This window comes from Petromyzon marinus, chromosome 14 (assembly GCF_048934315.1).
Source record: "Petromyzon marinus isolate PM22_M1 ecotype Great Lakes invasive population chromosome 14, UKy_Petmar_22M1.pri1.0, whole genome shotgun sequence".
In the NCBI taxonomy this organism is placed as follows: Eukaryota; Metazoa; Chordata; class Hyperoartia; order Petromyzontiformes; family Petromyzontidae; genus Petromyzon; species Petromyzon marinus.
In genome coordinates, this window is record NC_133680.1 from 3944741 (window position 1) to 3972320 (window position 27580).

At 49.1% G+C, this 27580-nt stretch overlaps 2 protein-coding genes across 4 annotated transcripts in view; one reads left to right on the top strand and one right to left on the bottom strand.

Moving 5' to 3' along the window:
• Positions 1 to 27580, top strand: part of LOC116942418 (synapsin-2-like) — a 118078-nt gene that overhangs the window by 76276 nt on the left and 14222 nt on the right. For all 3 annotated transcript variants that reach the window (XM_032954319.2, XM_032954323.2, XM_032954321.2), the window contains exons 8-12: positions 15842 to 15904; positions 18433 to 18575; positions 18779 to 18853; positions 20813 to 20915; positions 25757 to 25879. In XM_032954319.2, the coding sequence (XP_032810210.1) occupies positions 15842 to 15904; positions 18433 to 18575; positions 18779 to 18853; positions 20813 to 20915; positions 25757 to 25879 (507 nt within the window). The remainder of the gene's footprint in view (positions 1 to 15841; positions 15905 to 18432; positions 18576 to 18778; positions 18854 to 20812; positions 20916 to 25756; positions 25880 to 27580) is intronic.
• On the bottom strand, positions 247 to 6602 carry LOC116942419 (metalloproteinase inhibitor 3-like). The gene is made up of 5 exons (XM_032954324.2): positions 6336 to 6602; positions 5519 to 5628; positions 5083 to 5194; positions 4410 to 4531; positions 247 to 3250 (listed from the first exon to the last, which is right to left on the bottom strand). The coding sequence occupies exons 1-5, from the start codon at positions 6475 to 6477 to the stop codon at positions 3029 to 3031; spliced, it is 708 nt and encodes a 235-aa protein (XP_032810215.1). The 5' UTR covers positions 6478 to 6602; the 3' UTR covers positions 247 to 3028.

Genomic DNA, 27580 nt, shown 5'->3' on the forward strand with positions numbered 1-27580 from the left:
AAGGGTATTTGTCTGAAACGCCACCGTTAATTTTGTCGTTGTTGTTGTCGTTGTTACTTGTGCTTGTGCACCACTGCTGTTGCAGCGGCACCGGATGATCCAGTCAAATAAGGATCGTTTAGCTTATGTTACTATATGCAGTGTGGTCGCAATGTGTTTGCCTTCAAGATTGTTCAACTTAAATTGACGCTTACAAGATGAGTGCAGCAGAGCAGCGGTAAACCAAACAGCCATCACACCATGAAAAACGCTCGTGTACATTTTATTTGTTATTTTAAAAGACAGAAAAGACGTCCACAAGAGATTGAATCCATCACGTCGCCTCCCCCCCCCCCTCCGTCCTTGAAAACTGTTCGTTTGGCATCACGTCAGCTCGGTGCACGAGGTCTCTCTCTCTCGCTGTGCACAACCTCAGCGTCACCGTCTCGAGCTGGCAGACAACTTGTCAGAGGCACAGCGCTGAGCTCCCACGTTGCGTTCGTGTTTTAAAAGCATCGTTTTCTTAACATATATATTTTATCATTGTCTCAGATTAGTCGATCAAAAAACTTGTGGGACTTCTGCCAATTCTCAAGTCTGCGTATTTTGTTCAGTCATTCTGTTAGTCTGGCACCACCGCAGTGACCGGATGTTATCTCCCAAGCCTGGTACGCAGGAGGTCGTGGGTTTGATCCCGGACCCTGACGATACCTGCCGTTGTATATTTGGAGTCTGTGTGTTCTCTCTCCCCCGTGGTGGTCGCTTGGATTTTACTACGGGTCCTCCAGTTTTGCCGCCCACCATGTTTAGAATCAACACACGCGAAGATTATTGAGCTACTACTATAAATCCCCAATCAGGATGACGATACAATCCGCTTGGGTGAGCTCTCAAGTGTGGCCAGGTCGTTTCTGAAAAAGAGCTCATAGTTCAGCGGGCTTCATCTGGTCATAATAAAATAGTATAGTTTCGTTGACCAAGGACGTAAAAAATATTGCTGACCCTTCATTATTAAATATTGGTATGCGTGGTACATGCTTCCCCAACTCCCCAATATGTTCAAGTCAGCCAATCGGTGAACTTTTATCTTGACATATATATAGCCCAATAACCATATTTGGTCCCGCTAAATGTACTGCTGTCTCCAATAACATTAATGTACGGTCAATCGGTCTGCGTATTCAGTCAGGCACGTGAATTTGTCTCGTCACAGTCGGCCGTGCTTAAGTCTATGGGTGGGGTCGCCGCGGCCATCATCGATTCATATTTTTTTGGCCACTGATTTCGCGAACGGAAAATTGATCTCGGCCAAGTTTTCTGAGGTGTGACAAAAATTGCAGTGAAATAGACAAAACGTCTTAACTCGTTTTTGCCGATCGTTGGGTTATGCCTGTCACCGGGGGCGACACACTCGCGCAAAATCATAGCTGACGACTCGGGCGTTCCTCGTAACAACTCGCCGCGTGGCAGAGTGGAGATGGGGGGGGGGGCTATATATACTCTCGACTGGCAGGCTGTCTCTCTCCAGAAAAAAAGCCTTTTTTATGAAAGCGTGACATTTATGCGAAAAGCTCGGAGAAATCGTTTTTTTCTTTCTACTTTAAATCCCGGGGATCACGCGCGCTGGCTGAGTCTCGGTAGCAACACTGGCTGCTACCGAGGCAATGATTACTGTTGACCCCAGGTGAGGAACCAATACTTATTGTTTGCCCTCTGTGTCTTACCTACAATTATTTGGGTTCTGCGAGGAAAACATCAATGCAGGGCAGCAGGTTTGAATTAAGTTAGGTTCGGTTGTTTTTTCTTACAAAAGCTGTGCTGTAACCCGCCGTTGCAAAATAAATGGTCACCTTTGCCTGCCACCCTAGGGAGGACGTATTTGGCGAAGGGTGACGCATGATTTGAACGCTCGCCCACACAAGTCCCAACAGCCAGGACAGAGTAGTGTGTACGTGCACAACATGCGCTCGTGTGCCCTGTGCAGTTGTCATCACGGCGGCCACAGCGGAGCGTCCAATCACCGTCGGCGTAACCCTCGCGGCTACGGTTGCCACCTCTGATGTACAAAACACCGGACCATATAATGGAAAGAATAATATTTCACAACAGCAGAAGCGGTGAGAGCTGCATATGCATGCATTGTTTTGAGTGATGTGTTAACACCCAACTGACATATTTAAAAAAAGGTCTGGATTTTCAATCTCCCGGAAACACTTATAGATTTCCCAAGATAGCTGCCTCAACATTATTGTTATGTTATTCACAAGAGGATGATCCTGGCAAAACCAGAACAGGTGCCAACCCTAGATAGGTCGTGGGGTCACTGCCCGGCGAGTGGCACCGGCAGCGGAGTTGCTCAGCTGGCCGTGCCACGTTCCAGGATCGTGGCAGAGTGGGTGGGAAAGTGCCCCCCCCCCCACTCCCTCCCTCCCCCTTTACTGAGAGGACCAGAGGCCATTTGAAGAGATCTCAGAAGTAGCTCTGTGATAACAACTGCCGCGGCCCACTCTCGAGTAATGAGGCAATGCACTGCTTTGCGGGACACCCCGAGTGCATTCTTTATCTGAAGACATGACGGTGACAGCACAATCGAGACACAATTGGTGAAAACCTTAAATCTCTCTTATTGAAATCAAATCACCACGCATGCACTCGATGTGGCCAAATCTCGGAAGCCAAGCGCAGTTGAGTCTGGTTAGTACTTTGATGGGAGACTGCCTGCCTGGGAACAGCAGATGCTGTCGGCTCGCGCTGCGAGTCCGCTGCCTCTGATCCGCGACGGCACAGAACGGAAAGGAAGCATAGCGATCGCCCGCGAGAGACGATGGCAGCAGCTGGTGATGGCGATTCCGATGGGCGGGGGAGGCGCAGCTTCCCGCCGTCGTGAGATCGCGGCACCGGCGGCGCCCAGAGACCCCCCCCCCTCTCCCCCCAACCCGCTCTCCTCACTCGCTCTCCTCGGAACCGTCGCAAGCGTTTAGCAGCAGGCGACCGCACGACGTGAGAAGCGCGGTCACCGTGCAAGCCCCCACCCCCCACCACCGCATCACTACTGCAGCTGCTGCTGTGGCACGGGCTTGTCGAGTGGCTCGGCGGAGCCGCTGCCGTTGATCTTGCTCCACAGGCAGCCGTCCCCCTCCAGCGCTGGCAGGCAGGCCTGGGTCTTGGCCTGTGGCCCCCAGCGCCGGGCACCCTGGTAGGTCGACGAGTCGGTCCAGGTGCACGCACGCGCCTCCGTGGGCTCGCACGGCTTTTGGTTGCACGTTGAAATCTGTTCGCACGGCGGAAGAGAGATGTGTGTTGGTGAAACGCATCTTTGCTGCCCTGCATTAGCACGCTGGATGGGACGGTGGTCGAGGCTAACGATGGAGTGGTGGCCCAAGGAGGAAAACCGCGAAGACGGAGCGATGAAATCAGCTCACGTGTAGGAGCCTGATGGATTGTTGAAAGATGGCAGCGGCTTGGCGCTGGCCATCCATCGTGTAGTGGATAGATCAGGGCTGATGGTGATCTTGATGATGATTGTAACTTTTTCTGTAGCATCTTAAGTCTCATGTACGGTGCGAAAGAAGATCAACAGGGACCGTGCATATTACCAAAGTGTGTACATTTCGTCTCGGCCTGGTCATCTGCTATCCGCTGGCCTTTTGTCTGCATGATGGGATTTCCACACATTCCAGTTTTTAAACTCTCATTTGTGTCAAGCCAAACATTCCATAATGGAATTGGCCAAACATTACAATCATTGCAAGGCCCTCCTAGATATAAGAGTATTGAGTCTCAGTGAGGCCTTGCTGGGTAAATACATGGCATTATTATCAAATAATGCCCTCTGTTGACATACACTTCCAGAGTGAGCAGTCATTAGCGGTAATAAAACTAAACTTGCACCGTTGCATTTTTTCGTTGAAGGCAGTGCAGTTGTAATGACCCCAAACCATTAGGGGCGTGGGGAGCCCGTGCAGAAACAGCGTGCAAAGGGGCTGGGGTAAGATGGGGGTCAGCCCCGGGAGCTCCAGGACACTCGTGGCACAACAGGGACGGAACCAGCCCCACGGCAGCAGGAGTAGTTGACAGCAGGGTAGGCACGACAAGGGTGGCAGAAGATAGGAGGGGCGGACACAGAAGTTGGCAGGCATAGATGGCAACTGGCGGGAGTAAGCATGGCAATGTACCACGATGAATGGGGGGATGGAGAGGTGAACGCTGGAAAGCACAAGGGGCGTGTGGCCCAAAAGGCCAATGGGGGTGGATAATGGGTGAGCTCATAGGAGATTATGGATGTGTGTATGTTGAACTTCTTTCGCACCGTACGTAGCCAACCGTGCTAATCGGAGGTGCGGCATCACCAAATAATTTGTCGTAGGCAGCAGTGGAATATTTAAATTACCCTGGCGACACCTGCCATTATCTCGTAGAGGACGCCTCACCTGGCACGTGCAGCCGGAGCCGTAGATGTCAGAGAAGCCGGATTTTTGGCCGCTGGAGAGCGTGTTCCAGGGGCGGATGAAGTTGCACAGGGTCACGTAGATCATCCCGGACCAGATACGTCCTGCCAGCAGCAATGGTGGGGAACGGGAGCCAATGATTAATAGCCAAAAGCAGTTATTGGTGTGCCTGAAAACTTATACATCATCGGCTTTACTTGTACATGTACAGCTATTTTTGTCACGCATCTCATCGCAGTCTTAAGAAACTGAAACCTGGCCTCCTGAAGACTCAATATCCTGTTACCTAGTCTCCTGATGACTCAAGATCCTGAAACCCAGTCTCTTGAAGCTAAAATCTCAAGATCCTGAGACCTGGTCTCCTCGAGTCTCAAGAGGCCAAAGTTCAGCAAAGTATTTTGCTGCACCGCTCTGTGCTGCCCACCGCATAGCGCAGGCCACCTACGAACACCCTGGCATGCACGGTGGTCACTCATCCCAATCAAGCGCTTTCCGGCTCGAGCTTTTGCCTCGGGCTTCCGAGATCTGCCGTGCTGAGAGCGTGGGCGCATTTCACGGGTTTTGCTCACTGCTTTGGCCATATTAACGGCGAGTAAAGTCTCGCGCTGTCAACCCGGGGGGGGGGGGGGTGGGGGGGTATTCTTTCTAGCCTCACCTGTCAAAATGTAGTGGCGTTTGTGCGGCTGGATGTCGAGAGCACAGCTCGGCTCTCCTACGGGCGAGTAGATGTAGCCCGTTCGCGTCAGCTCCTCTTGGCCTTTGAACGTCTGCGGCAAAGCAAACAAAAAAAATTAAATGACACGCGAGCGTGAAGCTCGTGATGTCACCGGCTCCGCCGGTTAGCTACCCGCTTCGCCGCACCTTCTTTTGCGCTTATGGTTGCCTGTCGCGCGAATGTTGCAACCACGGTCGGGGACGCAAGCACGGAAATTCGAATTGGCACGTGTGCGCCGTGCGGCTAAAGCATCGTGATCGCTTGCGACAAGCAGGCCCTCTGACGAAACGACGCGACCTCATGGCTCCCACGTCGCGAATCTCGCGTCGTGTTTGAGTATATATATGTCGGCGATCGCCATGCACAGCCGACGTACCTTGATAACGTTCACTTTGTACCGGGTCAGCTGCGCCATGGCGCTCTCATTGTCGCCGTTGCTGACTGCCATCATTTCCGTCGTCTTTTCAAGCAGTTGCACCTTCATGGCTGCAAAGAAATTCACAAAAATTCCGCGTGTGAGTGAATTACTTTTATTAGACTATTTCTATTTCATTTTAATATTATTATTTTTTACAACGTCACGCACAGCAGAATGGGAGCGTGATTTAGAAGTCGCGAGCTATTTCGTGTTAGCGGCGCGTCAAGGAGCCGCCCCGGGAAATTCGATAAAATCTGCCGCACGGAGGAGAGCAATCAGCCAACGCAATCAGCAGGCTGTACGGGGCCCGCTCGCAGTAATTGGTCTCTTGTCAGGAGTGGCAGCGCCTCGTTACTCGACGACATTCCCAAAATTGGTGCAAAACCATCGCCAGGGACGGGAGGAACCTCTTCCGATGCGTTTTCGGTGCCGTACCACGTGCCCTTCGGAATGCTGTCTGACGTTTTGCTGCAAGGGGTGGGAGCTCCTTCAGTAACGGAACGACGGTGCAGCTCGTGCTCTTGTGTGGTTGAAGGTGAACACGAGGCTGCTCCGTTGTTCCGTTACTGAAGAAGCTCCCAGCGCGTGGAGAGAAACATCGGGCCCATCAATCCTAACGACGCGGTACAACCAAAACGTGCGCCGGAGAGCCGTACGGCGTAACCACAAAAACCGACGCGTCAAGAATAGTACAATAATAATAATAAACTCAGCATTGGCGGACGATGGATTTCTTTACCAAATTTTTTTTTTTCTACAAAGTGAAGACTCTTACCAACATCTGACCCGCAGAAGGCTTGCTGTGGGTGTGGTTCTCCGGCGCAGGAGCATGCCTGGGACAGCGCGCACAGCCACCCAGACAGCGCCACTGCCACGACAGCCAAGGGCAGCACGACAGAATTCCGCGAAGGCAGCATCTTCGTGTCTCGTCAGCTGGAACGTCGTCGGTCTCCTGGAGGCTCTCACCGATTGTCACACGAGCGACGCTGCTGCAAGTGGCTGTTTGAAGGCTGCCTCGCTGGCATTTATATCGGAGGGGAATGTTGTTATTTGTCTTTTTTTTGTTGCGCCACGCCTTTCATGAGTGTCCTAATCCACCGAACGAGGAAGTGGTAGTGAGTCGTGACGGAATGCGATAAGCGAGTGATGCAGCACTCGGTCGTCCGAACACCGTTATTTCCCAGAAACTATATTCGTGACCTGTCCGTCTAAGTATGCTCGAAGCGTGGGAATATTATTTTCCAAGTTTCCTGCACGTAATTGCCTTATTAGTCATTTATTAAGTTTACAAGGGTGCTTTTATTCAGACCCAACACGGTGTTGCCCGCCAATACTAACACGTGGGTGTGTCTTGCGAAATGTAAGCAGTTTTGGTAACTGTGAACAAGAATTTAAACGTCTATGCCAGTCCTGTATTGCTTCATTTCAATTTACAATGAACGCAATGGCAGTTCACCATTCGCCAAGTAAAGACCAAGGTACTTTATTTGCATAGCAACGATGCCACGATGCGTCTGAAGATATTCTGTTACTTGGGAAGCTTTGGCGCAGTTGTTGGTGCATTGCGCTATGACACCCGGCAACTCTGAGCTTAATTTCTGGCCACGGCTAGCATCAGTGGCGAGTGATGTTAAAACCGGTCTTTTTTTAACGTGGGGGTGGAAATCCGAGTGTATCTGGAAAAACTCAGACACAGTAGGAGTCAACACTAAAGCACCGCACAGATAGGTTATTGGCCAAAACACTAACCCTAGTGCTCATGCATGCATGGTTCGCGTCTCATCCTCATGATGTGGTGGACTTCAAATGATTGCGAGTGTCTGCCACCATTCTCTCTTTTTGTGTGTTCACCAATGTTTGAACTCTTGACATGATCACCTTCATCAACCCTGATCTACCCACTGCTGAATGAAGTCCTCCCCCATGTCATCGCCATCTCCCCCAGCGTCTGATCCCCATCAGCCATGAGCGAAGGCCTCCCCAAGGCCTCGCCAAGCTGCCATCTCACAGTCTTGTGACATGACAATCTACCGAGCTCCCTGCACACAAGCTCATTTTATCGCTCCATTTCCACAGTGGATGCCCTCTCATGCCCATTCCCTCCTTTGGCTGCCGATCAGTGATTAGTCCTGACCACCGGTCTTCATCCTTTCTTTACTTTGAACTCGCTAACGTGTACCTGTGCAGCCATTTTTATTTTGTCAATTAACTGCTGGAGGAGAGCTTCCCTACTACGCCTTATGTGCCCTGAGGGATATTTGACCATACTTCACCACGCTGGTTAGTACGAACTGGTGAAGGTGCAGGGAGGTGGGGGGGGGGGCATGGGAGTGCAGAACAACAATGGGATTGTGGTGCACTGCCCTCTACTGTCCGCAATGCCTACTACACCTGTGTCTCGCTCGTGGTGGTCGTTGATCACCCATCCAACTCCTCGCCAGGCTCAAACCTACTTAGCCTCCGAGATATTTACGAGATTGGGAGCACTGTGGCTGATTTGTTCATAGGGTTGTGCTTATGCTACGGTTGAGAGATGTTAACTATCTGGCCCGGTATGGAGGAGGCCGTGGGTTCAATCCCGACCATGACGCCTGCTGCTGTATATTGGGGATTTGCATGTTCTCCCCGTGTTCGTGTGGATTTTTCTCTGGGTCCTCCGGTTGTTCCCTCCACATTTAGAAACATGCGTTTAAAGTATTTTGTCTCTATAATTGTCGACATTACAAGCCAATGTGGCCTGGTAAATTCTGAAAAAAGAGCTATATAGCTCAGAGGGCCTTACGGTGTAAAAATGGTAGTTTACTCATATAATAGGCTGTAATTATCAGAGCTGACCTAGCCCCACCTAGATATTATTTATAGATCCCTTGCTCATTTCGGTACATGCCATAATGCATCGTTATACCTTAGCCGTGAAAATACTAGGGTCAGGGTTCACAGGTTCGTTCGATCAACACTTGCATTTGATTAATTCCGAGTAGCTCTTACATTGCATTTCCGTGCGCCGTATGTGCAGCGGTGAGCTTATTTTGCCGGGATGTTGGCCCGGCCCCGGCGGGATGTGCGTTTGCCGCAGAGGCTCGCGGTTCAATTCCGGCAGGCCACCCCGGTTAATACTGTGGGTGCGTTAACAGTATTAATAATAATAAGTTCCGTCTTCTTCACAGTTGCCGTTAAATATCCCACGACGCCATTCGAGAAAGAGTGGGTCATGGCCCCCCAGTGTTGTGGTCCACATTTTGCCAAATTTAGAAAAATGACACTGGAAAATTGCCCAATTGGGAATTACACTTGTCGGCCATCGTTGCCCCCCCTATCCGCAGACCAATGCCCACTTGCAGGCCGGTGCTGCGTTCAACGCCTGCGGCACAGGGACAGCCGCCACTGGGGGGGGGGGGGTTTGGGGGGTTTGGGGGGTCCCCTTTTAATGGTTCAGATGAGACGTGATGTAAAGTGGTTTTGAGTTGCAGAGGCATTTTAGTGCCGTATAATGCAAATGATTATTCTGAGGTTATAGCGCGCGGATCGAGGATTCTTCTTCTTTCCTCCCAAAAAACATGCAGCCACATCTTAGTCGTGGGGGAATGCTGCCGTGGTGTTGCGGTCAGCACACTGCACGTGCGATCCCACAGGTCACCGGTTCGATGGAGGATTCTTCTTTCCTCCCAAAAAACATGCAGCCACATCTTAGTCGTGGGGGTATGCTGCCGTGGTGTTGCGGTCAGCACACTGCAAGTGCGATCCCACAGGTCACCGGTTCGACCTCCCGCCGTGGCAGTTAAAAGAATGGAGCGTGTTTCTTCGATCCCCCTGCCTCTGTCCACCGAGCGGTAGAATCCAAATCAGCATCTTTTTTGAGACTCGAGGAATCTGATGGGCTATGAAGCTCTCTTTCACAGATGTCCAGTAAAAACTGAAATTGGTATGCCACAGTCGAAATGTGTAGGCCACAGTTAATCCATCGGTAGGTCATGCGTGGTTGGATAAAATGTGGGTACTCTCAACTCTTCCAAAATGTCTGAACCACATGGATAACGAGGCCAAATACCCTCTAGAGGGGCTCCCTACAGCTCCCTCTTGTGGGGTCCCTTCCACCAGCAGTAAAGTTAGCAAGAAATTGTAGGACTGCACTTTAACCTTTCTATAATCATCACCCATTGCCAATCCACTGCTGGATGAAGGCCTCTCCACCTCATCGCCATCCTTCATGAGCCAGAATTGCTTCCGCCCCACCTCACTCCTGCACATGAACGGACCTCATCACCTGACCTCCGCGGTGCTCATTCTCTCCACTTCGTCAACGCCTGCGCAACCACATCAGTCACATCAGTCACATCAATCATCACATCAATCACGTCAATCACGTCAATCTGGAGGGTGGCGATCGCCGCGTGACCTTTGACCCGAGAAGGGCCGCGTACGCAAATTCTCGGAATGATTCTGTGTGGGCGGCTCGGTGGTTGAACCCGCGGTCAAGCAAAATGAAATGAGGACCTTATTTCGTTTTGTTCTCGCAGTTAATCAATAAGTGAATGCGTTGTTAAGGCATTCGTGATGAAGCGTACGAGGGCGGCACCAACAGGATGTGGTAACTCCTGCACGCGGGACTTTCGCAAGCGAGTTTTTTGCCAAGTTCACGGAGACACTTACAATAACAAAATATATATATAGTTCGATTTGCGAGCTCATTGAATTCTCATCACCAGTTGTACACAAGGAGTCGGTGGCTGCCCGGTCAATGTCGAACGTCGGGCCGACGTTGAGCCAACGGTTTCAACCGCATTCCAACGTTGGCCCGACTTTGGATGTTTACCAGGTGTTGACGTCAAACCGGGGCTTGGAGCATCTTTAGTCCACTTGCAAACTCTGCCTTCAAAGAGGTGATCCGCACGTAATATTGAGGAGCCACGAAGTGAGAGTGATCAAAAAAACTAAAATAATGCATTCAGCGTGGTTTTTAATTTTCTACGGCTTTTCACAATTTTATGAATATTGTTCTGCCGCCAATATGTCATGAGACAAAATGTCAATTTAAAAACTCTTTCACTCACTCAGAGCAGTGCAACTCTCCACATTCGAGAACTGCCCACAAAAGGGTAGATCCCATGCCAGGCGAGGGAGTTAACATCTCGCCACCGCATCTCATCAATGTTCAAGTGGAAAGCCCTTTTTGTTGGCAATCGCATCACGTCAGCACTCGCTGGCAGTGCAGCGAAGCAAGCTTGTTTCATTTTCTGACAAAGCCGGGCTTAAAGCTGTCTCCGTAAACAAAAGAGAAAAAGAAACGGAATTAATGAAATGTCAGATCATGAATGAGCAGGTTTCTCTAATCCTCCCGCCTCTTATCCACGCTGAAGTATAAATAGGGACACCGCAGTTAGTCGACCGACAGGTTGTATGCGGTGGGGCAAGGGGTGGGGGACTGCTCGCCTCTTCCAAGACGCCAGGCCAGCGTGGAAGAGTCGGCCAAATAAACCCTCTGGAGGGGCTCCCTCAAGGCTCCCTCGAGGCTCCCTCGAGGCTCCCTCGAGGCTCACTCGAGACTCCCGAGAGGCTCCCGAGAGGCTCCATAGAAACTCCCTAGATGCTTCCTAGAGTCTTCCTAGAAACTTCCTAGAGTCTTCCTAGAATCTTCCTAGAAGCTCCCTAGAGTCTTCCTAGAGGCTTCCTAGAGGCTCTCTAGAGGCTTCCTAGAGGCTTCCTAGAGGCTCCCTAGAAGCTCCCTAGAGGCTTCCTAGAGGCTCTCTAGAGGCTTCCTAGAGGCTTCCTAGAGGCTTCCTAGAGGCTCCCTAGAAGCTCCCTAGAGGCTTCCTAGAGGCTCCCTAGAGGCTTCCTAGAGGCTCCCTAGAGGCTTCCTAGAGGCTCCCTAGAGGCTTCCTAGAGGCTCCCAAGAGGCTCCCTAGAGGCTTCCTAGAGTCTTCCTAGAGGCTCCCTAGAGGCTCCCTAGAGGCTTCCTAGACGCTTCCTAGAGGCTCCCTAGAGGCTCCCTAGAATCTCCCTAGAAGCTCCCTAGAGGCTCCCTAGAGGCTTCCTAGAGGCTTCCTAGAGGCTCCCTAGAGGATCCCTAGAGTCTCACTAGAGGCTCCCTAGAGGCTTCCTAGACGCTTCCTAGAGGCTCCCTAGAGGCTCCCTAGAGGCTCCCTAGAATCTCCCTAGAGGCTCCCTAGAGGCTCCCTAGAGTCTCCCTAGAGGCTTCCTAGAGGCTCCCTAGAGGCTCCCTAGAGTCTCCCTAGAGGCTCCCTAGAGACTCCCTAGAGGCTCCCTAGAATCTCCCTAGAGGCTCCCTGGAAGCTCCCTAGAGGCTCCCTAGAATCTCCCTAGAGTCTTCCTAGAGGCTCCCTAGAGGCTTCCTAGAGGCTCCCTAGAGGCTCCCTAGAATCTCCTAGAGGCTCCCTAGAGGCTTCCTAGAGGCTCCCTAGAGGCTCCCTAGAGGCTCCCTAGAGGCTCCCTAGAATCTCCCTAGAGGCTCCCTAGAGGCTCCCTAGAATCTCCCTAGAGGCTCCCTAGAGGCTCCCTAGAGACTCCCTAGAGGCTTCCTAGAGGCTTCCTAGAGGATCCCTAGAGGCTCCCTAGAGGCTCCCTAGAGGCTCCCTAGAATCTCCCTAGAGACTCCCTAGAGGCTCCCTAGAGGCTCCCTAGAATCTCCCTAGAGGCTCCGTAGAGGCTCCCTAGAATCTCCCTAGAGACTCCCTAGAGGCTCCCTAGAATCTCCCTAGAGGCTCCCTAGAGGATCCCTAGAGGCTCCCTAGAGGCTCCCTAGAGGCTCCCTAGAATCTCCCTAGAGACTCCCTAGAGGCTCCCTAGAGGCTCCCTAGAGGTTCCCTAGAAGCTCCCTAGAGGCTCCCTAGAATCTCCCTAGAGGCTCCGTAGAGGCTCCCTAGAGACTCCCTAGAGGCTCCCTAGAATCGACCTAGAGACTCCCTAGAGACTCCCTAGAGGCTTCCTAGAGAATCCCTCGAATGGAAGCCCTTCTGCCAGCAGTGATGTGAGCAAGAAGTTGCAGATTTCAGTGCCCTCACCAATTTGAATTCCAGAATATTTATTTTATTTAACATTAATTCATATTTATGCAGTTTTTTTTCATCTCCTGCCATGCGGTTCTTTTTGCCCCGATTTCCTTATTTTTTTCATTTTTACTGCTTTTATGATGTTGGTGACCCCACCAAGGGCACTCTTGCAAATGAGACTCCACTTGCCCACTCACGTCGAGTTCTCACCCGCTCAGACACCTCTAGCTACTTAACCTTTGCGGCCTTTTTTTTCCTAACCAGATTGCGAACAGCCGAATAAAAGTTGTTGTTGTTGTTGTTGTTACGGTCGTTTTTATGTTTGTTTGTTTCGGGGCGGGGCCGCACGCGCGCGCGCTCGCCCGTGCAGTGAGTGTGCGCGTGCCCGTGGCGGGTTCACGCTTCCTCCGTAGGCGGCCCAGCCAGCCAGCGGTTTTTCTTTTTTCTCCCCAGCAAAATTTTGTTTTGTGTTCGCGTGCCGCAGGAATTAACCCCTCGGAGCGGCGGTGACGATGCAAACCACAAAAAAAAAACAGCCCGGAAGGGTGAGGGGGGAGGGGTGGCGGCGGCGGCACGGCGCACTTCAAGTTTTCGAAAGTTATGAAAGCGGGGGGTGGAGGGGGGGGGGGACCCCCTTTTGCGTCAGCGGTGCTTAGAGCGATTGAGCAGAGGGGGTAAGGGACAAAGCCAGGGTCGTGGGGTCAAGGGCCTGGACGCTCGGCGTTGCGCACCCGCAGGAATTTTCCACGATACAGGACCCCCCTCCCCCCCCACCGTGTGAATTCGATCCGAAGCGGCAGCTTCCGTGTGATCGAGTGACGGTGGTGCACGTCCGCCTAGTCCCGGCGATGATGTTCTGGACCCTGTCTCTCGGCGACCTGACACCCCACGCTTCTACTTCATCATCGTGAGCAGCCATGGTCAAACCACTGCGACGCCCTGAGCGTGTCGGAAAGGTTAGCCGCGGCCCCCGTGCTGTGTTAAAACGGGATCCCAGAGGTGGTTCTGTGATATCCACTTCCTCGGTCCATTCTCCAGCACGGATGTGCGCACTGCTGCGAGGGAGTTCTGAATGGATCCACGTCTCGTGACGTGTGCGCATGATTGTACGAACCGTTTGGGAGAGGGGAAAAAAGAGCAGAGCGTGACAACAACGAGAGAAAAAAACAGACGTGGTTCAGGGCCTGTCAAACAAGACGGCAATGATATTTACTTTCGGACATCACTGCTAGGCAATCCGCTGTCATCGATTGCGTCGAAGCACAAAGCAGCCGTTTGTAGGCAGTTGAATTTAATTAACTGTTCAGCATCCAATTTATGTGGGGCATTATTGAGTTTATGTCCGGCCTATGATGTATTTTCTCAATATATATGAGGGTTTAACATTCACAACCAGGAGAATGGGTAGGTATTTTATTTGTCCCGAACCGATTAAAGTTCATGTCTTCAAACTTTATATTTATGTCCAGGCTCAAGATGCCAATGGACCGCACTGAGTAGTGAAATAGAGGATAATCTCATCATTATCAACATCCTTGCTCAATCCACTAATGAAGGCATTCACAAGCCACCCCCCATAACCTTTCACGACCCTGCAGTCGTATAAACCAGCGGTCCCCAACCTTTTTGGCACCAGGGACCGGTATCGTGGAAGACAATTTTTTTCACGGACTGGGGGGGGGGGGGTTCATCATTGGGTCTTTCCCCCTTTTCAAAGAAGCTCTCCAGGGACGTTTGTTTCTTACTCATTTTGGCTAGGGGTTAGCTTGTGGGCTTTATACCAAAACCGTGACTGAGACAAGTGCGCAGTGCGGGAAAGAGGCGCGGACAGAAGTGGTAAATAATAAAATAATGGGGCGGGCCACGCACGGACTCACCGCTCACCTGCTGCTGTGCGGCCCGGTTCCTAACAGGCCACGGACCGGTATCGGTCCGCGGCCCGGGGGCTGGGGACCCCTGGTATCAAGCACCCGGCACCTTCTGCACACAAACCGATTTCGTCGCTTCATCTCCCCCAGTGGACGTCCTCTCGGTCGCCTTCCATTCCTTGGCTGCCACTCCGTTATTGTCCTTGGCCATTGGCCATCGTCCCCTTCCAGCGATGTAGCATCCTGCTCAAATATATCACCTTTACTCTATTCACAATTCTGTCAAAATCGCTCGATGAAGCCGGCTGCAATTGCCAGCGAAACATCGTACTCAAATTGTAAATGTTGTGGGTTACTCTCCAATGCACCGGTGGCGCTGAAGTAGTAACTAATTGACACTTTTTGTTTACGTGACAAACCCTTAGACATTGGCTGCGTTGGGTAGTGGTGAGTTAACGACACATTCACGTGATCTAACCCAATGTTTGGTTATTATGAATATACATTGAGAATAGGTTTTCCCCTTTTTTTCTGGCAACAAAACAGGTGTTGAGATGTTAAAACACCAAACGGAAAGCTTTACCAAGGAATCATGTGCGCATTAACCACAATACTTGTGGTCTAACACCGTTTTGAGACTAGGCTCAAAAGAAAGCTGTCTCTGGTGTGGACCAATACGTTTCAAAGACAATGCATATATTATCAGAGTTTGTTTTTTGTTTGCATTCTGACCACAAGCATTGTGGTTAATGCAGACACGATTCCTTGTAAAAGGTTTCAGTTTGGTGTTTTAACATCTTAACACAGCTGTTTTGTTGCCAGAAAAAAGGGGGAAACTTATTCTCATATTTTGGTACTGGCAAAGGAGGTCCCATGATGAATATACATTATTTATTTTATTTTTATTTCCACGTGACTTTACCGAAAGAACCAAAGAGTAATTCCTGCAGTCACGAAAGCTTCAAATCAAGTATGAATATACATTTTACGCTTATTTTTGTGTGAGCAATGCGTACCTGCGACACGTAACATTCGTGTGGCACGTGCTTTTAATGTGGTTCATTCATTTATCATTAAGCTTGTAGCTGACCTCGCGGGGGGCAAGCTTGAGCGAAGCAAACGCTCGCTCGGCACGCAACCCGACCTGGGAAACAGCGCACTGAGATCATGGGGCATCCGAGGACAACTTTGCGCGTCGAATTGACGAAAAGCGGTCGAGTGGATTTTGATATCGACACTACGATAGCGAAACGCGAGCAAGATAAACCCTCGAAATCTCCCACAGTTGAGGACGCCTGCTGCAAGCACTGAGGAGCACGCCGGGACTTTTCGATCGCTTGCGCCTCTGCCTCCGCCTGTGACACTAACGGTCGCTCCGCGCGATGTTTTGCTGTTGTCTCACTCAGCTGACGACGCCGACATTCCCGGTCGTGGTGAAGATCGGGCACGCGCACGCTGGCGTGGGCAAGGTGGGTGTGGCCACGGGGGTTGCGGCGCGCTCTCCAACACCAGGACGCCACCGCGGTGGCGAGATGTTAACCACCACGCTAGGTCTACAGCAGGTCGTGGGTTCAATCACGATCCTTGACGCCTGCTGTATATTTGGAGTTTGTGGTGTGTCTCTCTCTCTCCCCGTGGTCGCGTGGATTTTTCTCCGGGTCCTCCCGGTTTTTCCCTCCACATTTTGAATCGACATCACGCGTTCAGAGTATTTGGCTGCTATTCATTTCCACATCATAAGCCACTTTGTTTAGCTATTATTTGTGGCCAGGTCGCTTCTGAAAAAGAACTAGAAAGCTCAGTAGGCTTTACGTGGTGAAACTCCACGGCGGTTCAAACAAATATTGGCTGCCCCCAAATATATAAAAAAATATATCTGGCCAATGTTTGCTCCGTGTGGACAACTGGGATGGAAACAACCAATCAAATTACTGACAGAGGTCTCATGACGGTCTAAGGTTGTGTGGCTCCTTACAGCAAACACTGCTCATCAAACACTTTCCAACAAACTCTGTTTCCATTGGCTTGATAGAACTGCATCACTGTATGCCATCACCTTCTCAGTTTTCCATCGCTGCTCACGGCTTAAAAGCACTGCCCATGACAATTTTTGGGGAAATGCCGATTGCCCCATAAAGTCCCAAAAGGTGTCATGGCAATTAGATCCTTGTCATACACAGACACACAGATCCAACCGTAACACGGTAACACGGGTGACAACACATTCGTGGCGATGGCGATGTGTTCGCAAAGGTTGTGAGGCGGCACGGCTTGTCTTGCCAACTCGCCGTGGTGCCACTGCAGTGTGACGCACGCCACCTTTGCTGTGGTTTTGAAATCACAGCTGAGTTGCGGGTTAAGGATGTGACACGGTTAGTAAGGAAGGCGTCGACCGCGTACACGGCGTGGTTTAGAAAACTCAAGGCTGATTGGAACATTGTGTAGGGGTCGTAGCCTTCTCCTTGCATCTGGTTGTGACGCATCGAGGTTAGACGTAATGAGCTATGAGTGGTGATGACAAGGGGAAGTGGGGGGCATGACTTGATGCTGCATGATGCAGAAAGGCTCGTCACAGTTTGACAAGGGACTGATAATTGAAGTTAAACGTGGGCACTTAAGCTCACCTATATTCAGCCCCTTGGCAAAACCACTGCTCCACTGAAGCCTCCCCGTCTCGTGTCCGGTCATGGGGGTTTTATTTTTTACCATACTTCACCACGCTGGTCTTCTTCTTCCGTATGGCTAATGCAGAGCAACAACTACAACTTCACATTCAGGTGGTCGAGCCAGATAACCGCGTCAGGGGCAGCGGAGTGCATCGCCGTTGATGTCTCCTCCGTGTTTGTGGATCGGGCAGTGCGTCGTCGTTATACATTGTACGGTCTGTTCTGGATGACCGCAGTCGCACACTGCTGGAGAGTTTTAGATTTTCCACCTGGTCAGTTTAGGTCATTGAAAGAGGTGCCCCAAATTTAATCATGAAATAATAACTGCTTCCTCAATTACTTTAAAATCGTAAAATCAGGTAATATGACAGCTAATTAAAGTGTCATGACCTGAGAAAGGATTTGAACTAAAAACATAGGCTGAGAATTCATTTGAACATTCATGAAATTTCAGGACCACCGTGTTTCATATCGCAATAGCTTAAATATGTGAGAATGTACAAGTGTTTTTAATCATCGCCATTCATGTCTGAGTTGAACAATAGTGAAATCGGAAAAAAATCCAGAGATATCTAGAGAAAGATTGTGCAAAATCTATAGAAATATTGAGAGATATCCGAGAAAATCCAGAGCTCTCTTAAGCAAAAATCGGAGGGTGGAGAAATCTTGTGAAATCTTGAAATCTTGAAAATCCGGAAATCTTAAAATCCAGAAATCTTGAAAATCCAGAGCACTCTTCAGCAACAATCGGAGGCGCAGGGTAGAAATCTTGCTAAACTGACAATTTACAGAGTGAATAAAATGCTGAAAAATCTGGAAAAACCCAAATTGCAACCGGCTCCAAGTGCCTGTCGCATGCTCCAGAGTTACAGATGCACTTTCGTGGAAGTTGCTTTGAGAGTGACAATGAAGCAACGTGTTTTGTAAGCGAGTGCTTTGAGGGGTGAGACTAAGCAAAACTTCTCCTCGGCATGCATGACGAGTGGCTGCTTTGGGCATTCAAAGCAGCCACTCGTGATGCAAATCCGAGAGGTGGCAAACGTTATTTTATCTCAGCGTTTTACAGACGAACGCAGAATGGGTTATAACTGGAGGATTACTTTTACACTCCACCGATGTCTGCGTTTGCCCACGGCGCATTGGGGATTGAGGGCCCCAATGAATTCTTTGGCACCTCGGGGTCTGTGCCACCCACGCTATGCCCCCCGGTCTGACCGTTGGCCGCGGCGTGGCTTACGAGTCAACTAGCACTGCATTACCGCTCCTCCTTCTCACATTTCTCCTCCTCGTTCCTCCTCCCCCCTCCTCCCGTCGCTCGGCGCGCGCTCCAGGTGAAGGTGGACAACCACTACGACTTCCAGGACGTGGCGAGCGTCGTGGCGCTTACCAAGACGTACGCCACCGTGGAGCCGTACGTGGACTCCAAATACGACATCCGCATCCAGAAGATCGGCGCCAACTACAAGGCCTACATGTGAGGGCGATCCAAAGGGTCGCGTATCCGTACACACGAGGGGTGGGGAGCCTGCGGTCCGTGGGCCAGCATGCCCATTGCAATGTCACCGTTGAGAATGTTGTTGGAATCGTTGGATCAGGGTTAGGCCAACATTCATTGGCAGCAGCCTACCGCTAACCGTCATCAATCGTCATCAATGTAATCGTCTCTCTGTCCCCCAGGAGAACCTCCATATCAGGAAACTGGAAGGCGAACACGGGTTCTGCCATGCTGGAACAAATTGCAATGACAGACAGGTGAGTGGTCACAAAGTGGCGTTGAAAAGGGGGGGGGGGACCTTTTAAGTAAAACATATCCTACACCCCCTCGGACACGAGGTCACATTCTAAGGATCGGTGGCTTAAAGATTGACTCTTGTTTTAATGAAGCCAGGAGAGGAAATTTCAGACTATTGTACAGCTCAAAATTAGCTTTTTTATCCCAATTGTGCTAGCAGTGTCATTATGAGCCCCAAAAAAAATTCGAAACTCTCACAGAGCAGGGAACCCCTCTATGTTGGAGAAGAAGCCCACGGAAGTGGATATCACAGAACTTTTTCTGAGACCCCTTCAAGTGACCTTTCACCCCCCACCCCCAAACTCTAGAGGGCACACTTTCCTACCCTCCAACGACACAGACAAAAGGCAAGTGCGGAAACAACATTTAATGCAACATTTATTTTACAATCATCAGGTGGCCAGGCCGAGACCATCAACCCACGGCTCTTGAGAAATTGGTTCAGTCACCGATGGCTGTCTGGATTTGAACCCAGGATCGCAGTGGTACCAGCACAGCTCCATGACCTCTAAACCACACGGCGACCTCCACGGAGCTTATTCTTTATTTGTATGAAAAGGAGCTTTCAATGATATTGTTGTATATGTGTATACTGTACACAATTGATACTTTCGTAAAAAATATATACACCAGATTAGAATTTAATGCTTTAAACGGTGGCGGCTGTTCCTGTGTTTATTGCGCTGTGATCGTGGGAGGCATCACTAATTTACAAGGCGAACGGATAAATAACGTTGGGGTGTGGGGGTAAGGGGTCGCGGGTGTGGGGGTGGGAGGACAATAGGGTGGAGGGTGGGGGGCTGAAGGAGTGCTAAACAAAAATGCTTTCCAAATGTAAGCTTCGTTTCAGTTATGGATAACCGTCCCAGATTAGATTAATGATCATCTCTTCCTTGGACACGGATAATTTTCAAATTGATTTATCGTACGAGCTGAAGACCTCAGATCTCCTTTTACTTCCCCCACCCCCCATCGCCATCCCCCCCCCCCCCCACCCGGTTGCTTGTGCCACTGAAACCAGTTTTTGTCGTGCGTTGCCAAGCGGGAATAAATGTGAATTTTGTAGCACCGAAAATAATTGGTTCGGCGACCTGTTTTCCAAAATAAGCCGGTTGTATAATGCAACTTGGATTTACAAAAGAATCTAAAAGCCACCCAATATCAAAATGCTGTGCTATAAAGGGGGTGGGTGCATACAGATGAGCACTTGGAAGAGAGGAGATAATTTATTTTTGGGAATGAGATTTTTTTGGAGGCTGCAGGCCAGAGAATGGAAGGGGTCCATGGCTTATTTTGTCTGGGCCAGCAACTCCATAAAAAATATTTATGCATCCTGAACACCACCTCCAGTACACCTATCACTATTGCGGTGGCTACGACTAGTTACGTGAATACGACTCCAGTCAACCAGCACCATGGAAAATATTCAGTGAGAAATTAAGCCCCAAAGGAGATGATGGTCACATCTAGGATTCCCACCTGTGCTGATTTTTCCCGAATCTTCCCCTATTTCCTGGGAAATCTGCGAGTCTACCCAGGGCATTGGGAATCCCGGTTTTCGTCAGTTGCGTAACAATACAGCGCTCAAGACAACCACGTTTAAATGCACGTGCTCCCCTCTTCCGACATTGCGAGATCTTCTTCTGCCCAGGATATGTTCCCGTTTTTTTTATTGTTGTTGTATCTCAGAGGTTTGCAACCCTCGTCACGACAGTCTCAGCAAAAAGATGGTAAAATCCACCGTTCCCGAATGGGCCCCTTGCGAAAGAGGCAACGTTTGTGCGTGTCTCAACGCCCCTGTATTTCACCTCTTGGTGACACAGAGAGAGGGGATATTTGCCCTTGCTCTGCTTTGGCATCGCTGATCGGCCCAATCACTGTCCCTTGGATCCACATCTGCACACACCACCCCCCTCCAGGTACCGGATGTGGATCGACACTTGCGCTGAGCTCTTTGGCGGCCTCGATGTCTGCGGCGTGAAGGCGGTGCACGGCAAGGACGGTCGTGACTACATCATCGAGGTGTCGACCTCTCCCATTTTTCTCATTTTCATTTTTTTAAATACTCTTTTTTGTTTTTTTTTTTAACTGCCTGTTGTTCCGTTTAGTTTGTTTGTCCTGATTAGCATGGTTGGCTACGTACGGTGTGAAAGAAGTTCAACGTACATCCGCTACCCTTCCCCTCCCCTCCATCACTATCATCGCTCGAAAAGCGGCTGAACCCGTTGCATCACTTCCTCCGAATCAAATGAGAGTTCAGCACATAATAATAATAATATACATTGCACACACCACCTTCGACGTTCCACTGCTGGATGAGAGTTTGCCGTGGGTATTTTTATTATTATTATTATTTGACTATTCTATACCACGGAGATGAGTGCAGGTTGGTGAATACAGAGAGCACAGGCAGGGGAGGATAGTACAGTACAACAATGGATTTCGCTGCACTGCTCTCTGATAGGCCTACAGCAGCCTACAGCAACCAGTTTTGCGGAAGGTGGTCGCACCAACCACGCACTATCCAGGCTCAAAAATCTGCTTCGCTTCTGATGTCCATCCATATGATTCCGGCAAAAGCAAAAAATAATAATACTGTGGTGCCATTTATTTCCCCATGGAAAGCCTAAACCGAATTCCACGACCTAAATTCAGACGGGTCCTAAATTCATACGGGTCCTAAATTCATACGGGTCCTAAATTCAGACGGGTCCCAATTGATGGGTATTTAGTTTGGTGAGGGAGGCAACTGGAGGACCCCGCAGGAAAATCCCACCACGCATCCGCAGGCATAGATTCAATCCACCGCTGTACTGCCATCTCCTGTTCCCCGGCACAGCCTAAGGTTACAGCAGCACCCGTGGCATTCCCAGGCAGTCTCCTATCAAAGCATTAACCAGGCTCAACCGCCGCTTAGCACCCAAGATCCAAAGATGTCAGGCTAATTCAGGGTGATGTCGTTGCAGAACCCATCTGTACTTTGTAATAAAATAATATTTTGAAAGGGCACGTGTTTGCATTCAAACAAGTTACTGTCGATTTGTTTTTTTTTCTCACATACACCAAACGTGATATTGGAAAGGAGATGCGAGTGGTTTTTGTTTTTAAAAAAATCGAGGTGAAAAATCAAAGAGTGTTTTAAACAACTCCATTGGCAGTCCTTCACAGGCGCGCATGTAAACAAATACATTGCACACAGGTGATTAACACTACCATCCTGTTACAAGGCAGTGTTAATGAATGTTTACTCACAAGTAGATTTACAATCACACGTGGCCCTGAGCCAGTGTTGGAAATTCCACTTTCCTATGCCGGGATCCTGTTTTTTCATAGAACAACCACTGTTGGCTTCTCACAATGTCGTGCTCATTTGACAAACCGTGGGAAGAGGTGACGGGAGGGCTGAGTCGACTCACAACCACGATTTTAATTCTCACCGATCACAGCTTGAAATTAGTGTCTAAGTGGGGCAGCACGGGGAGTACAGTGCTAACATTTGTGCCTCATAGCAAGACGGGCTCGGTTCGATTCCTGACCTGGGCGCCTTTCTGTGTGGAGTTTGTGTGTTTCTTCCCCTGTGCTGCAGTTTGTGAGTGCGAGTGGCGTTTGTATATTCCCCCCTATAAACTATTTTTATTTTACCAGGTAAGGCCCACTGAGCTCTATCGCTCTTTTTAAATAAGCGATCTGGCCACAAATGATGGCTCAACGAAGTGGCTTATCATGTGCAAATGACTTGCAGCCAAATACTCTAAACCAGTGGTTCTTAACCTGGGTTCGATCGAACCCCAGGGGTTCGGTGAGTCGATCTCAGGGGTTCGGCAGAGCCCCCGCCACGGAGGTCCGGACACACTTGAATTATTGTGTAAATTTGTGATGACACACACGGCCCGCTTGGCCATCACTGGCTGCAGATGATCATGCTACACTGCTTGGCCAATCAGCGCTGCGGGGAATTTAGTGCGTACTCAGTAGTCAACGTGTGACTGTTGTTGTCGTACGTCGTGTGATTTCTTTAATATTTTATCCATACTAACTATGTCGAGCAAAAGAAGAAAGTGGTCGGACGAATATGTACAACATGGATTCTCATGTATCACGGAACGTGATGGGAGTGAGCGTCCTATCTGCATGATTTGCAACGCCAAGTTGAGCAACTCTAGTCTTGCACCGGCAAAACTAAAGGAACACTTCTTGAAGCTGCATGGAGACGGGGAATACAAGAACACAACACTTGCTGAATTCAGGGTGAAGAGAGCCAGATTCGATGAAAGGGCCACTCTGCCTGCTCTTGGATTTGTACCTGTTAACAAACCGATCCTGACAGCATCGTACGAAGTTGCTTACCTGATCGCAAAGCAGGGCAAGCCACACACCATTGGTGAAACACTTGTGAAACCAGCTGCATTAAAGATGGCGAATCTGATACTCGGAACAGCGGCCGAAGGTAAATTATCCCAAATTCCCCTTTCAAATGACACCGTCAGTGACAGAATAGAAGACATGAGTAAAGACATCTTGGCTCAAGTAGTCGCGGATCTGATTTCAAGCCCGGCAAAATTCAGCCTTCAACTCGACGAAACCACAGACGCTTCTGATCGAAGCCATCTTGCTGTTTTTGTACGCTATGTGAAAGACGACATGATAAAAGAAGAGTTTTTATTTTGTAAGCCTCTTACAACAACAACGAAGGCAGCCGATGTGAAGAAGCTTGTGGATGACTTCTTCAGAGACAACAATCTTTCATGGGATATGGTTTCTGCAGTTTGTACGGACGGAGCTCCAGTCATGCTGGGAAGAAAGTCTGGTTTTGGTGCGCTAGTAAAGGCCGATGCACCACACATCATTGTGACGCATTGTATTCTGCACAGGCATGCGTTGGCAACAAAAACCTTACCTCCAAAAATGGCAGAAGTATTAAAAACTGTGGTGGAATGTGTGAACTATGTGCGAAAAAGTGCTCTGAGGCACCGCATCTTCAGTGAGCTGTGTAAAGAAATGGGCTCTGAATTTGAGGTACTTCTGCTCCATTCTAATATTCGGTGGTTATCCCGGGGACAGGTGCTGAATCGTGTTTTTGCCATGCGTGTGGAATTAGCCCTGTTTTTGCAAGAGCACCAACACTGCCATGCAGATTGCTTCAAAAATCCTGAGTTCATTCTCATTTTAGCGTACATGGCTGATATATTCGCAGCTCTCAATCATCTCAATCAGCAGATGCAGGGTGGTGGAGTCAATATCATGGAAGCGGAAGAACACCTGAAGGCTTTTCAAAAAAAGCTACCGTTATGGAAACGACGAACAGAGAACAATAACTTCGCAAACTTCCCGCTTCTGGACGACTGTGCAAGTAAGATCGAAGATGTGTCTGGAATCGGAGATATTTCTGTATCCACGGAACTGAAGCAAACAATTGCCACGCACTTAGATGAGCTTGCAAAGTCTCTCGACGGATATTTCCCTACAAGAGAGTCATATCCAGCATGGGTGAGACAGCCGTTCACGTTTGCTGTTGAAACAGCAGATGTCAATGATGAATTCCTCGACGAAATCATTGAAATTCAGCAGAGCCAGGTTCAACAGCAACTCTTCAGAACAACAACGCTCTCAACGTTTTGGTGTCGACAAATGAACAAGTATCCAGTTATTGCTAAGAAAGCCCTGGATTTTTTTATACCATTTGTTACAACATATCTTTGTGAGCAATCCTTTTCGAGGATGCTGGACATAAAAACGAAGAAAAGGAACAGACTTTGCTGTGAAAATGACATGAGAGTGGCACTTGCCAAGGTGAAGCCACGCATATCTGAACTGATCTCTCAAAGGCAACAGCAGAAGTCACATTGATTTCCAGGTATGTAATTTGTTGTGAGTTTATGCATTGTGTTGGTTTTATTCTTTGAACAAGGTAATGTTCATGCACGGCTCATTTTGTGTACCAGTAAAAAACATATCTATGTCTTGAATTTGAAAAAAATCACATTTTATTTTTCACTAAAGAGGGGTTCGGTGAATGCGCATATGAAACTGGTGGGGTTCGGTACCTCCAACAAGGTTAAGAACCACTGCTCTAAACGCACGTTTCTAAATGTGGAAGGAAAAATCGGAGGACCCAGAGAAATATCCACCACCCGACCACGGGAAGAGAGACACGCAAACTCCAAATATACAGCAGGCGTCAGAGTTGGGATCAAACCCACGACCTCCTGCGTACCAAGCGAGGTAGCTAACATTTCACCGCCTTGGCGCCCACTGTCCTGCATGGGTTTTTTTTCCGAGTTTTCAGATTTCATCCCATAGCTAAACTAAAAACCTATAAAACGTCCACTGGTATTGGCTGCAACGTTACCTGTAAATGACCCATTTGGGATTAGATGCAGCAGCAACATCGCCCACTGTTGTGTAAACTTGGCGGAAGAATTACTTGAGACCCGGCGGGGCTTGTCCGGAAAAATAGGCGTGATAAATATAAAGTAAGTACAAAAAATCAACTTGCATCTCAAAACAAACGAAGTGATGATACTTGTAAATCAGAGAAGAAATATCTTGTGAAGCCTACCACATTTTAAATATATAAATATAAATACAGCTGACTCATTTTGTATGAGGCTGGGTGGTGTCATACCATAAACTCACATGCTACCTTCGTGAATTTGATCTCTCTATAATTAATATTGATAATTATCATGAATTAACCTATGCAATTATTGTATCATCCAACGACGAGCCCTCTGAATTCCCCCACTATATTTGGCAGCCGGCGCCTTCTGCACCGATGAACGGCCAAATACTGCGATGGTACAATCCGCACGCATCATTGACACCTGTCCCTTATCCCCCCACCCCCCTATTTTGGTGACAAGATAATGGACTCCTCCATGCCGCTGCTCGGGGAGCATCAGGACGAGGACCGCGCGCTCATCGTGGATCTGGTGGTCGCGCGCATGAACCAAGTTCTGCCGCGCACGCCTGCGCCCTCCCCACAGGTTCGTCGTGAGAGGGGTGTGCACGGGAGACACGATGGGGCTTAGTGGCACTGCCGAGATCCGGGGTGCAAATCCAGGTATCGGCCAGAATCAGAATATGTATTTATGCTGGAGGAATCGGATGAGCTATAAAGCTCTTGATTTGAAACTTTCGTGACTGCAGGAATCCATACTCTTTGGTTCTTTCGGTAAAGTCACGTGGGTAGAAAATCAACACAAGCAATCGTCATCAGGTGAGACTTTACCGAAAGAACCAAAGAGTATAAAGCTCTTTTTCCACAGATGTCCAGTAGTAAAAACACGTTAGGAGTACAAAGTATAGGAAAGGTAAACAAATCATTTTAAAAATATATAAAAATAAAACTTAACTATTTGTTTATCTTACCAGGTAAGGTCCACTGAGCCATTCGCTTCTTAAAGGTTTTTTGACTCTTCCCCCACGAGCCACCTGGCCTGATGACGACCGCTCGTGTTGCGATCGAAACGTCGTCGTTTTTTGTTCTTTTCTTTGAACCTATCTACGTGGCTTTACCGAAAGACCCAAAGAATATTCGCATGTTTTTTTTAGAAGCGACCTGCCTCACAAACGAGAGCTCAAAAAAGTGGCCAATCAAACGGAAATTTATAGCAGCAAAACAATCTAAATAACCTAAATGCACGTTTCTAAATGTGCAGGGGCAAAAACCGGAGGACCCGGAGAAAAACCCCACGCGACCACGGGGAGAGAGAGAGAGAGACATGCAAACTCCAAAAATACAGACGTCAGGGTTGATTAACCCAGGCCCTCTGACATAGTGAGTTGGTGGTGTCAGCCCGGTAACCGATGACTGCGCAACGGAGCATCGTATTGAGTGGTGGTTGGCTGGGTACAGAGGTCAGATTGCTGAGGTGGCATCGCGAAGAATCCTAGGATCAAATCCAGGTTTCAGCCGCCCGTGATTTAAACCGGGTTCTCAAGTCTGGTAACTTGATTGTCTCATCCAAGTCACCAAGTGCAACTCTGTGGTCACACACAATGGATCTCCCTTATGAAATAGCCAGGGAACTGGCAAAACGGGATCAACCTTTTCAATAATCAATACATTCAAATTTTGTGAATTTAATTTATTTGGTTTGATTTACGAGGTAAAGTTTAATTGTTTCACCGCTCAAGTGCTCATGAAGCAGTGCTCATGTTTGTCAATGGTCCTGACCCAGTTGGAGAATAGTGATCGATTTTAAAGATCATTGTACAGTTATGAAATCACGCGTGTATCCATCAATATCTTTTCATTTGTACATGTTGCATGTAATGGGGTCACGTGATCCCTGCAGCCACTTAGTGGCCTGCTACTTTCATCACAATGTAAAAAAAAAATTGCATTCAATTGAATCGTGAACTTTAATTACGATAAATCATCAAATTGCCAGTAACGGGGTGGGGTAACCAATAATTATACCTCCATGAGCCAGTGGCGGGAATTCCACATTCCTGTGTTTGACTCATCATCATCATCATCCGTGAATCATTCTTGTAAAACAGCTTACGTTTGAGTGTTTCTTACCGGCATCAAAATATAGCAGCAGCAGCAGCCCTAATCCATCCACTGCTGAATGAAGGCCTCCCCAAGGCTTTTCCATCTCCCACGGCCTCGCAAAGCGACTAAACGCCTGCACACGAGCTGATTTCATCGCTGCGTGGAGTCTTTGAGCGCGAGACTA